The sequence below is a fragment of the Phalaenopsis equestris genome, unplaced genomic scaffold (assembly GCF_001263595.1).
Source record: "Phalaenopsis equestris unplaced genomic scaffold, ASM126359v1 Scaffold000002, whole genome shotgun sequence".
NCBI classification, from domain to species: Eukaryota; Viridiplantae; Streptophyta; class Magnoliopsida; order Asparagales; family Orchidaceae; genus Phalaenopsis; species Phalaenopsis equestris.
The window spans coordinates 73,826,440-73,840,329 of record NW_018164444.1 but is presented as its reverse complement, the minus strand read 5'-3'; the positions used below and the strand labels follow the sequence as shown (position 1 = coordinate 73,840,329).

General features: G+C 33.2%; 1 protein-coding gene across 4 annotated transcripts in view; it reads right to left on the bottom strand.

Moving 5' to 3' along the window:
* LOC110021954 (ATP-dependent DNA helicase MER3 homolog) overlaps positions 1–7,284 on the bottom strand; it is a 67,661-nt gene extending 60,377 nt beyond the window's left edge. For 3 of the 4 annotated variants that reach the window (XM_020720692.1, XM_020720700.1, XM_020720707.1), the window contains exons 1-3: positions 7,249–7,284; positions 6,656–6,747; positions 5,968–6,151 (exon numbers count right to left, since the gene is read on the bottom strand). In XM_020720692.1, the coding sequence (XP_020576351.1) occupies positions 5,968–6,151; positions 6,656–6,735 (264 nt within the window). In that variant the 5' untranslated portion in view covers positions 6,736–6,747; positions 7,249–7,284. Of the gene's footprint in view, positions 1–5,967; positions 6,152–6,655; positions 6,748–7,248 lie in introns of those variants that run through there. The other variant, XM_020720716.1, reaches the window with a different exon arrangement.
* Positions 7,285–13,890: the final 6,606 nt, after the last annotated feature.

The following is a 13,890-nucleotide window of genomic DNA, read 5'->3' as shown; positions in this document are numbered from 1 at the left end:
TCCTATCCTTTTGACTTCTTTGAAGACATTATTCCCTGATTTTTATCGAGAGTTTTCTTAGGTGACTTCGGTCATTTGAGATGTAATTAACTATAGGGGCTTGCCCTTATAGGGAGCTTTTCCGAACCCAGCTTAAAATAAACCCTATTTAATTATTTGTATTAAATAGAGGAACTTGTCGGCAAATAAAACGGTTTCGCAGACCCAAACGGACGTCATATGTTTTCCTAGTTTATTTGATTAAGCCTCATCCTCAAGTCTTGTGTTTATCCCTCGGGATAGATACAGGATTTGAGGTAGAGCGCTCTTTCATTTAAACTGTGAAAAATATGAGCTCAGTTTGATTTATTTTTCTAAAATTATATATATATACGTAAATTAAAAAGTCCTTCCGAAGCGGGTGACGGGATTTCGATTCCGGCGACCGACAGCTTCTGACGGGCGACCCCCAAACATTAACTTTTCCCCTTTTTTGTGCCGACAGTCCTTTAAGTCACCTCCCCACACAGCGTGTCTCGCTATTTTCATGATGCAGCCAGCTCATAACCCATTAGGTTTCCATTCCAACGGAGGGTAAACCATCGCCTTATGTCCAGCCTCACGGTCAACTCTAACGAGTATCCACATCATAATTTTCTATGTGCTAATGCGATTAGATTGACCACCATCGTTGAGAAGTGATCAAATAGTTATGGTTTTATCTGAGCTTTTAAATAAGGAAATATTTTCTTGGCAATTGTGATCCCAGCTTAGAATATTTCTTAGCTCGGGATGCCACCACATCCTTTTATCATCGCCTACCTCCTATAAAAGGTAGTGGACAGCACCTTACTCAAAGTTTGCTTCTAATGTTCGCATCTTCTGCTTTTTGTTCAAGCACTCCCTTTAGATTTTAGTGTACAATTTACTTGAAACTCCAACTCCTACCTCCATTCACTAGCTCTGCTATGAGATTTGGCAAGCCAACTTTCCAATAGAGCACTTTAGGCATCCCCAAGACTCATGAATGTTTTTATTCAGCCCAATCTGTCAACTTCTAGCCAAGAATCCTAGCCCTTGGAAATCCCCAAACTCACATGAATGGTAAAAAGCCACCTACCACTTTCCCCAAAATCCAGGTATTTATTGCTCAGCAGCAAGCCCAACACTTCCGTCCCTATTTTGCACCAAGCAATTAATGTCAAGCTCTTAACCATAATACCACTCACACACTACCACATTAAGCCATATTTTAATTCTACTAAAAAGCATGCAACTCCACGAAACCGCACGCTTACCATGGCATGGAATTACCATGCTGCAAAAGCTTGCTTAAAATCAGGCAAATGTGCTATCCTATAGCACAATGCACATCAACTTGAAACATGACTAAGGCATCCTACTGCTACTCTCCCACTTTAAAAATGAAAGCCTCAGGCTGGTTTTAAAAGTTTGGTAAATAAAGGCCGAGTTATTATCCATTTCCCCAGCCAATGAGAAGAGCTCGCTTGAGATCTGTCATGCATTAATTGGAGTTCCCCTGAACTTCTCCTTTACTTTTTCTTAATATCTCTAGTACCAGAGGAAACCCATTGTGCCTTAAGTGTAATACTTTTAATTAGTTCTCTGACAACAAGAGAGATCTTGCCCAAGGTGTATTTACCTTTAAGTGGATTGCATATTAGCCACTTGTGATTCTGGAACTCAATATACAAAACAAGCCTTATGCAAGCATTCAAATCAAAAGCAGCCCACCTCCACACTCAGCTTCAAAGTGCAAATCTCAAAGTTATAAGACATTAAGCAAAATAAACCAATCAGACCTAATGGATTTCCTCTTGGATTTAAGATATAAAAATCGATCTTTCAAAGAAAATCAAGAAAACACAATTACCATGCAATCATGAACCATTTCGCCTAAAAAACATGGTCATAACACACTTGGACCATATAATATGAAAGAAATGAAATGCCCCTAATCAAAGTTTAAATGCGAGATTACATCAATTCACACACAGCCATTGAAGTCCTCAGCCATCTCAAATATAAAGTTGTGAACATCCTAAACACTAAATCATATCAATCAAGGCACCAAGCACAAAAAAAATGATCAAACCAAGAATATCTATCAATATATTTGTTTACGGACTTAAAGATCATTATCAACAAATCTCACTGAATGTTAAAATGTCACTAGGCTAACTTCGGGTCAAGGTTGTAAGTCATAGTTAAATCAATAGAATGCCATAAAATCCAACCTCTCTAATAAGCTTAGAGACATAAGCTTTCCCATGTGAATCAATCTCAAAGCAATTTGGCATGAAGTCCCTCATGAAACCAAGTCCCAACAAGTTAAATCAAATCCAAAGTTTCAAACAACAAAGCTCTAGACTATTTCTATCAAACTGAGACATGCATCTCAACCCAACTTTAAGTCATCCAAATCATCAAAATTCTACAACTCTTGGATTGCTTCTGTTGTATTTGAACCTAAGATCCAGCCAAGCTAACAAAAAGCCATGAAGCCCACAAAAATCATTCCAAACAACTATGCTAAATATCTTCTTTCAAGCCAACTACACTCCAACTCTTTGACTGTCCCACAGCGTTCAATCTCTACCCATTTGTATGCCTCAGAATATTTCCGTCTCCAAAGTGAAATAGGACTTTGATCATGAGTAGCTAAATTGACCATCAATTAAAACTTTGAACCAATTTTAATTAAACACAATACGTCAAACACCAACAATCATGTAAGAACGCCTCTGAACTCATTAAGGCCATATTGATCCCCTTGAATTGATTTGATTTAGATCCAAATCACTTGGTCTCTTCTAAAACAGAAAGAAAATCCTTAGGCATATTTGTTGCCTCAAACTGTTTGAAAAAAGAGACAAATCATTGTTGCTAATGAGATTCCCTAGACGGTGTTGACTGTCGAGTTTAAACCACCCATTGTTGATAGATTAGTTTTGTCATAGAATCATGATAAAGCCACCACAAATCCCAACCATCTCCAAAATCCAAAATCAAGTTCAAACAATCCCCAAATTCAAAATAAATTGACGATCTCAATCGATAGAGTTATTGGGCATGGGAGGTAATTAATGATGGGACCATACATCCATGGGAAGCAAAGATCCCCCGTATACAAGATAAATCCTAGGCAATCCAAATTGACGTATAATGAGGAAATGTGGCAAAGTTAGAGAGCATGCTTTTAAATTATGTGTGGTTTATCAAGCACTTCTTGAAACTCCAAAAAAGCAAGAAGAAAGTTGAATGTAATACGAGGACAATAATTTTGATTGCAAGGAAAAGTCAAAAGCACCAGCAACATTACTCATGCTTGGCTTCGCCCCTACTCCTTGGCTTTGTTGCGCTCTCCTCTAACTCTAATTATACTGACAAAACTTAAAAAAGTATTAAATTTTGAAGTTAAAAAGTTCAAAAGTAGCTGAATTTCCTATTAAAAGATAAAGTGGTAACATAGAAAATATATAGAAGCAACTTGGAAAAAAGAGCATAAAATGAGACATAAGTTCTTTTCTTTGTTTGGTAGATTATTAAAAAAAAATCTTATAAAAAGAGAAGAATTATAATAACAAAAAACAAAAAAAAATCTAATATTAAAATCTCTTAAAATTTATACCTTAATTTTTGCACATCCAAAAATTATCAAAAGTACTTCTAGAAGATTTTACATTTCAATTTGATCATTTTACTATATATAGATGTAAACGTAAATATATTAGTATAATTATCCTTATATAATTAATTTATTAATTCAATTGTTTGGCCAAAAAACTTGCTGTTGTTAATATTCACTTAATTCACCATTCACCAAAATATTGTACTACAGCAAAACTATTTTCTCCAACAACTAACTATACATGCATTGGCAAATGTAAAGTAGTGTGTGTGTATAATAACTAACAAAATTAACTTAAGGCATTACAACATATCATCCTATTCCCATAACTATAAGGCATAACAGAGAGCTTCAAGGGCTGAAATTGAAGGGAGGAACAAAGAAGAAGAGAAGAATAAGGAAAAAGAGGATACAAGCTGGGTTAGCAACCAACAATTTGAGTTAGATTTTGAGTTGGTAAGCATAAAATTTTGAATGATGAAATATTATTTTGAGATTATTTGAATTAGAATTGTATCATGAAGAATGAACAATAGAAATTAAATAAGTTGATGGCTTAATAGATAGTGTGCAAAAGAACAACATTTGGAATGCTTAGTGGAACAAAATAAGTTCTTAGGAGGATTCTAGAATTATGGTGGGATACTCAATCCCTAATATAAAGACCAGATTATTTCTAAGATTAAATGTTTATGAGATTATGTAGCCATAATAAATTTTATAAGTATATTTATAAACCTAATTCAAATTAAGAATATCATCAACAGCTAATGGTACCGATAAAACTAGTACACTTTATATGACAACATGTTCGAATAATTTCATGATATTTCTATTTAACTCGACTCTAAATATTGTTTAATAAAATATGATGCATATTTAAGTGATCAAATATTGACGTTTACATATCATGCTTTCACCTAGGGGCATGTTAATATGAATAGATTGATAACAGATACATAACAATGCTAAGTATTTCAAAAAAAATTATTTAATGATGCAATAGAGAAGATATTTGAGATATCATATAATGTGACCACGTAGAAGTGACAAAAGTTTTGACAATATGAGCTTGGATAAGGATAAAAAAGAGTTCCCAATTCTTAATAATTGTTGAGTAGTTCAAATTTTATCAAAAGGTTGTTAATAATTGTTATATTTGATTATATTCAAATCTTATTGAAAGGTTGATGGACTAACAACAACAACAACAACAAGTCTTTATCTCACTAGTTGGTTACATGAATCTTTTTTCTCCATTGTGTCCTATTGAATGTCATATTTTCATTTAATTCTAATTAATTAAGATCATATTTTATACAATATGCCCAAGTCTTTTTAGGTCTATGTCCGCCTTTTTTAACATAAGTCGAATCTAAAACATCTACTCTCCTAACCAAATCATCAGATGGTTGATGTTTAAATGATAAAAATTGTTATTAGCAATTAAATGATAAATACTTGTTGAAGTTTACAAATATATTATATGACCACTATGAATATGAAAGAAAATGAAAGTAAGGCAAGTAAATCACTATTAAAAATTGACTAGAATAATGCATTAAAAGGATATGACACTAGAAAGATATATTTTATTTTCTTGCAAGCATTTATGCTTATTGCTCTTGATTGACTCTTTTACTTAAGATTATGTCCTGATTTCAAGTTTATTATGCCGAACTAATTGTATGTATAAACTTTTAACGCTAATATTAGTTCAAAAGACTCACATGTATACTATATTATTATTTGTTCTTATATTTTGAAATTTAAATTAGAGATATTTATCCAGCTAACCGTTTAGCTCATGAAATATAACAAGAATTGTTGTTTCAAGAAAGAGAAAGGAGAAACTTGAGTCATAATCAAATGACCCAGCCTTGTCCTTCACTTTAGATTTTTTTTATGTATCATAAAAAGAGAATAGACATAATATAAAATAAAAATTATGGCATGTATTAATTATATATGAAACTCATTAGAAAATTTGTATCCATTTTGATGATTCAAATTGTGTTTGCTTCTATAATAATGACTATCATAGATCTATTAAAGAATTTTGACGTACAATATATGTTTTGTGATAAACCTGGCATGTATTAATCATAGGCGCTCGTAGGAATTATTTGTGATTGGACAATTCTCTTCTATTACTTTTCATTTGAAACTTGGAGGGTTAAAATGACTATGATAAGTTGCTTGTTTCTGCAAAGTTTATCAAACAAAAAAGAAAGAAACGAATGAAAATTTTCTTCCAAATCAATTGTATTATCATTCATGAAATTTGGCATCATTAGCATGAGAGAAAACTAGAGATTTTCAATTTGATGTCATACTGTCTTAAGAACTCCTTTCTCATGATTGAACTTTCCCTCTTGAGAGAGAAATCTTGAGAAGAGCCTAAGAATGCAAAGCTCAAAGAGCACCGTTTTCCCACTTCCAGTTGGTGCAGATACGACCATACTTATATTGAAAAGAAAGCACCCGGAAAAGCATTCGCTCTGTAACGAATTAAAGTACCTGTAGGAAAATAGCTAAACTTATCAGCACTCTATCTGGCATTCAGGACAAGGAATTCCAGTTAAGAGCATTTACACTAAATCGCTTGCCAAACAATACTTCTAAGTACCACAGAAACATTAACTCTTTGGGTCATTTTTTACTGCATTTGGGAATAGTCCAACAGCATTTGATGACTATCACAGTGCACAAATTTTTTTTAATGCAACCTCGGTAAAGTACATTTCCACAAAGCACATTGTAAGATGGCTGCATTTCTGAGCTTTCACAGAACTAATGTTTATAACTCTGAGTCATTTTATGCAGATTTAGCTCTATCCCGAGAAAACATGATGTGCTAATACAATTCTAATGTGTCACTATACAGAGCTTGAAACCATATAAACATCCATGGTAAGAAGCATAAAATTCGATTACCAAGATTTAGCTATTCACAGAAACAAAAGGAGACTGAGATGTACTCTCATTACAAACAAGGGATATCAGCACATTCAAATATAGTACCTGAAACTAAACATGGAACGAAACGGAGCAGGTAACTCCGATGCAGATCTCAAAGCAAACGAGTCCATGGATAATCTCATCTCACCAAAATCCTGCAACAATAAACTAAAGATGGTTCAACAACTCTCATACAAAATGCATCGGAGAAGACATAAAGAAAACAGGAGGCATTTGTGATAATTGAACAAATAAACCCAACTGGGTGAGAAGAACTCAGTGTGAACTCTCGAAGGCATTTGCGATAAAATAAAAAATAAACAATAAACCAGGGTCATTCTTTCATCGGAAAATCATGTCTAATAACTTATATTGTCAACCTAATTTGTGAACCTCTATGCTCGCTACATCTGTATCGTAGAGCAAACACAAATTCTAGAATAGAGAGTTCATCGTCTAGTGTAAGTTATTAATATCCTTCAAATTACTCCAAGTGCTTCAGATTTAAATTCGTTGAGAGACTGTGAACAAAAACAAGAAAATCGATAAGAAACCCTAACTCCCTTCATCTGCTCCATCCCAGAGTCAAGTATAATGATCGAAAGCATCATTGCCAAAAAACACAGGAGAAAAGAAGCAGTGAGACTGACTTGTACCTCCTGGAGAGCTGAGCGCTTCGCCTTCCAAATGGCGGGAAGTAAACAAAGAAGTTTCGAAACTTTCCGGGGGCCGTCGACGTTTTATAGCTGTCCGAAAGTCCAACAAGTTCAACCGTCTCGGTACATTTACGTACTGACAGCTAAATCCTATCATTTTACATATATATAACATTTACATTTTAATTTTCATAGTTATGCCATAAAAAAAATTCATTTAAATTTCAAATTTATAGAAATATTTAAATATAAATAATAAGACCGAAATCTTGCCCTTACTTTTAACATTTATTGTTACGTGGCTAGGGCTATAAAAACAGCTTTAGTTCGGCTCACTAAGCAAATGAGCCGAGCACGAGAGATTAAATCTGATGATGAAATAAGTAGTTAAGAAGGAGATTTTGAAATGGTTAGACATTGAAATTATATATCCTATTTTAGATAGTGCGTGGGTAAGTCCAATTCACTGTGTTCCTGAGAAAGGAGGAGTTTGAAAATACCTATCAAATAAGTTACTGGGTGGCGTATTTGCATTGATTATAGAAAATTAAACACTGCCACCGGTCAAACACGAACAGTAGCATCTTTTAACGAGCAGAACATGAACTAAGCTTGTGCTCGCTAAACTCTTTTATACCCTTATTCCAAAGTCACAAGGATAAGGAAACGCCAAAAGTAGACGCTTGTTTTCTCATGACATTTACATTCTATCACCTAATTCCCATGAATTTACATATATATAACATTTAAAATTTAATTTTTACATTTATGACGTCAAAATCTTTCATATAACATCAAAAATATCACTACTTAAATTTTTTAAAAAGGGAATATAATTCTTCATGTAGGTGAAATGATATGTAAATAACATTGAAGTTGAGGTGTTAGGCATGTAAGGACATAAGAGTCGAGTGGTATAAATGTAAAGCTTCTGAGGAGAGAAAATTAACACAATTACATATATATAAGTTAGATTTTATTGTTTTATTTGCTTGTCATTATATGAGTGTATATATGTTTCACAGAGCCAAAATTTGCTTCGCCATTACAACACTCAAAATAAACTCAACAAAAACTACAAAACAACTCCAGCACAAGTATTAGGTTCATAACTTCAATGACCGGCATCAAAAAAAGAAGCAGCCACCTAAACCTTCCAGCAAATGAGAACTTAAAGATCATCAGACAAGTCCAGCAGCTTATCAATTCCTCATTCTCTAATAAAAATAAAAGAGGAGCATCCAAGAAGAGAAAATCAATTCCCTCACAGGCTCACAGCCACCACCAGCATCAGATCAATTCTTCATCTCCAGCAAAGCACAATAGAAAGTCCAGAGATGGATCTCAAATATTAAGAAAAGGCCACTAAACAGAATTCACTAATAATAACAAAAATCTCAAAAACATTAAAATTTCATCATATAATATGAATTTTAATGTAAATAAATAAATAAATAAATAAAACAAATAAGAAAAGAACATAAATAGTAAAAACAAACAAACTAGAAAAAGGATAAAGACCAAAAGAGCTGAGATAAAAATTACCTATCCATATAAACATTTAAAATTCAACCCAACGGCTATGAATAATTTGAATAAAAATCCAAAACTATCAAGCGAACAATTGCATTTTAATGCACGGCTCGAATTTGTCATTGCTCGATAATAAATAAATAAATAATTGTGAAGAATTGTTCTTATATACTTAGATCAAAATCTAATATAATGTCAATATACACCGACAGACAGACAGACAAACAAATAAAACAAATACAACATAAACATTAGCTCCATAAATTCAATGACCAGCATCAGAAATAAAAGCGACCATCCAAACCTTCAAGCAAGATAAGAGTAGACATTTCCAGAAGTTAAGCAAATCCTAATCTTTTAATAAAAGAGCAGCAGCCAAGAAGGAAGAGAAAAAACATTTTCAGTCATATATATATAAAGAAGTCACAGCCATCCCCAGCAAAACACAATAAAAAGTCCAATGATGAATTTCAAAGATTCTAAAAAAGGAACTTCCTACCTACACATAGAAACAATAAAATTTCATCCAAGAACTATGAATAATTTGAGTAAAATTCCAAAATATTCAAGAGAATGGTTGAATTTTAATGCATGACTGGAATTCTTCATTCCCCAAATTAAAACAAACAATTTAATGATGAATCACGTGAAGAACTGTTCTTATATACTAAGATAAAGATTCAATATCTGCTAATATACAATTTAATAAGATCAGCACAACTAAAGTGATTCAATATGAATTAATGACAATTCCAGAATTTTTTATACAAGAAATAATAAAAGAAAAGAAAGAAAAGACTACAAAGCTCAATCCAAATTATAGAAATCTTTGCTATTTTACTTAAGTGACGATTGTATAAGAAAATATTTAGACTGTAAGATGTTATATAGCAATTTAAATTATGTCAAAAAAAATTTAAATGTGTTTAGGATTATGACAATATTGACGATGAATGATGTCAATTGCTAACATGTGAGAGATGTCAAGAAATAATGATTGACAAATATCTAATGATTTTCATTGTACAATGAAGAGATATTAAGCAACTATGGCGGCATCAATGACGGTCAAGCGAGAAAAAACATTAAAACATTTAGGTGGTTGTTTATATGTTAATTAGTATGACAAAGGTTACTATAATGTTAGGACGCATTTGTAAGGACTTGATTATTTTACCTAGTAAGACTTATATGTTTATATATTATTTAGTATTTTTTATGAGTTCTTAAAGCTTATTGTATGTGTGTTGACCCCTTAAATTTTTCCATAAGTCAAGCTATTGAGTACGGCGATACTTTATCATCCATTTTTATATGAGTTTGTGTGCATTATTTGCATGAATTTTCGAGCACATTATTTTTTTTTCATCTAAGCATCATTTTACGAAAAGGCCCGTGCAAGCACGTGTGAATCGTGACACGGTTAGAGTTTGAATCAAACTTCGCTTGGCATATGCCGAGGGATCAAAATTTTATCTTATTCGAAAATTAAATAAAATTAATAAAAAATTATATATTGGTATGTTAATATTGATATATAGTTATATTTATATATCCATTTATATACATCAATATATTTGCATATATTTGTGTTAAAAATATAAAATTTTCAAATATTCCCTTTATAAATTCTATTTAGATCGAGTATTAATTAGACATTAATTGAGATTCATCCTCATTTGGAAAGAATTAATTCCTTGCCAACTACTCTTCCAATGACCCTAGACAAAAGAGTGAGAAGAATCCTAATGGGGAGAATCCTTGGTAGATCTCTCTCCTCTTCATAATGGCCCATCCAAAAAGGGCATGTTGATGCTCGAAATTGCTGCGAAACAATCAGTCAATCACACAAGTATATGTGTCGATCAAGTAATATACAGATACAGAGTCTGTATATCAATCTCATGAGAACAATTATCAAAATAATTCTTAAAATAGAAGTTCTAGTGTACTAAACTGTTGAATCTAGTTTAAAGTGATCAAAGTGCACAAATGAAAATCCTAGCAATCATAAAAAAGCAGGAAACAAAAGTGATAGTAGAAAGGCGGGGTGCAACTTTAAGTCTTTCAAAGGTGATGAGACATGCTCCTGTGAAACCGATATAATGTTCTCTCTAAGTTTTTTCTTATGAGTTATCTTACGTGATAGTTGACAGCTAGGGACACAATCCTCCATAGCCGATGTCTAGGATATAAGAATGGTTGAAAACTATATTACAGCTAAGAGGGACTTAATCTTGCAACATTTCCTAAGGTTCCTCAGATCTCCTATATAGGTTACAAATTCCTAATAACAATATGTTTATTCTACTAGGCTATTGTGTGAACCTGCTTATTATTTTAGGCGATAATTAGAAGCTCTAGATCATAAGAGATTTTAACATTTTATCGAGTTAGATTCAAAGTTAATTAAGGTCAAACAATTAACACATCAACAAATAAAATTCTAAGGCACAAAAAATATTTATGGGAACGGTAAATGTTTATGGAAAAAAATCACATTAAAAAAAATGAAAAAAACTCTTTTCTTACATCACAGGAGCATGAAAGAAGATTAGCTATGTGACATGAGGTAGAAAAGCATAGAGTTTTTGATTAAGACATGGAAGATACAAATGAAAGAGAGTACACATACTTACAACAAAGCCGAGTGTTTTCTGTAATACATTGAATCCTCACCGTACAATGAAAGCACTCTATAATCTCTCTCATACACATTTGTTAACATAAATTTTTTATGTTACAAAGGTTTGGATGCCCTTTCGAATGTTGTGGGAGTGAGTAAAGTGCATGCATTACCTCTCATAGCTCAAGGGCTCCATACGAACTTCCCGTATGCGTTCCCAGAACGATTTGGGTTTAGGGCGCTGCACCCGCATCGTAATTCGGGGTTCTCATTGGCGTTGGAATCTTTGATTGAATATCAGTAAAAATGCCTACATTTGAAGTTATGAGATTATATTTTAATCATATTTAGGGTCTGTTTGGGGCAGCTGCAGCTTATTAAAAAATTGTTGTGAAGCTGTTGAATAAAATAGATGCTCAAAAAGTTGCGGTGGCTATTACAATTTTTTTTTAAAGTCATATCGTAGCTAGAAAGCTGCCACCGTACAGGAGTGGTGGGAAAACACATATTTCAGCAGTAACTTTTTGAAAAACTGTCAAAATGCAGTTTACCCAAACAGACAAAATTATTGTGGTGGTGTTTAGGGTTTAGGGTTTAGGCTGTCACCACACCACCGACCCAAACAGACCCTTAATCTCCCATAACTTGTGGACCACCAAAACACTAGCATCAGCTGATAGATGCATACCCGCAAAACAGCCATGATAGCATTGTTGTACTTCCATTTACTTCGAGCCATGGGGATGCCCCGCTTGTCCAGAATAATTATTCTGTCTGACACCACATGTGCTCTACATGCGGTAGCGAATGAAAATGGTACGTGTGTAACGGTGGGCCCTCAGTGAAGATAAATAAACAGAATAATAAATTGAAGGCGTGACCCGGCCCGAATCCTGCCCAATAATCGAAAAAACGTATATTTGGATCTATCGAATCCCGCCAAATCCAGAATTTCAACATTTTCGATCCCGCCAAATAGAAAAAAAGAATATTGGTGTTTTTTTCCGGTTTTTGGATGTAGATTTTTTTTTTTTTTTTTTGTCTTTTTATGGATTTCTCTGTCGACCAAGAAATGTTGATAGAATCTCAAAACGATTGCGAGAATGATGTCAATCAGCTTAGATTATTAGCTGCGGCCGGAAGCTTTCCGCAGGCAATATAATTTCTTTGTTCAGGGTGGTGCTATTAATGGCTTCCAAATGATAGTATTGCGGGGCTCGGATTGTGTGATTACTATATTATTTGATTGCTAAGTTACTTTGTAGGTATTATCACTTTGTTTAAGTTGTAATAATGGTATTATACTTCCAGTATTATTGTGGTTGCTATTGTCTTTTTTTTTTTTTTACAAGGGTAGTTGGGTCTTATTTAGGTTTTATCATTGGTTTATTCTGTTGTTATTATGGTTGTATGATGGTAGTATTTATGCATTTTAAGCTTTCAAGAATCTTTGTGTTATTATGACATTATTGTTGTGGTATTATGGTTGTATTATGTATCATGGTGTTATTTATTATTATATCTAATTAATGATTTTACTGGAGTGTTATGTTCGGTATAAATAAGTAGTGTTATTTTTTATCATGGTTTTATTATGCTAGTATTTTTGCATTTTTGGCTTTAAAGTATACTTTTGTGTTATTATGGTATTATTTATGTGGTATTATGATTGTATTATGTATTATGTTGTTATTGATTTATCGTTTCATACCAGCATGACTGTATTTATTAATTGGTTTCGTTGAAGTGCTATTTTGTCATTCTAATGGTGGCACTGTTGAAAGTTACAGCTCCCCGAGCCTTTAACTGTGTGCATTGATCCAAATGCGGATAGTTTGCTTCGCACAGTGGTTCATAATGAGAAGGAAATCTATGAGAAGCCTATGAAAATTATTGTGTATATGCACACCATATTGGATTCACTGTGCGAAAGGACCACGCTGGTTTTGACCTAATTCAAAAATGATTAAGACAAAGAATTTTATTTGTGGTAAGACTGGTTTCAAGAAAGAATTGAATAACAATGTGGCGGTGAAGTATAGAAGAGGGGACACAAGGACTAGTTGTCCAGCCATGATCCGATATGTCGTCGATGTAGAAGGTAACTGATCGGTTAAGAAATTTATAGAAAGTCATAACCATCCTTTGGCGGCAAACGGTGACAAACATCTATTGCGTTCCAACAGAAAAATGAGTGATGTCAGTGCACAAGTGCTCAAATCGATGACACAATCAGGGATCAGAACAAGCGATGTTTTTAGTTTTTTGGCTATAGAATTGGGGGTGTTGAAAATCTTGATTGCACGAAGAGGGATGCTTATAATTCATACAAAGAGAGAAAAAGGGTAAGATTGAAAATGAAGACACTAATTCTCTACTTAGATTGTTCACTGAGAGGCAAACAGATGATACGATGTTTGCATGGGACGTCTAAGTTGATGAGTCTGGTAGTTTATTGAATTTCTTTTGGAGTGATGGGATAT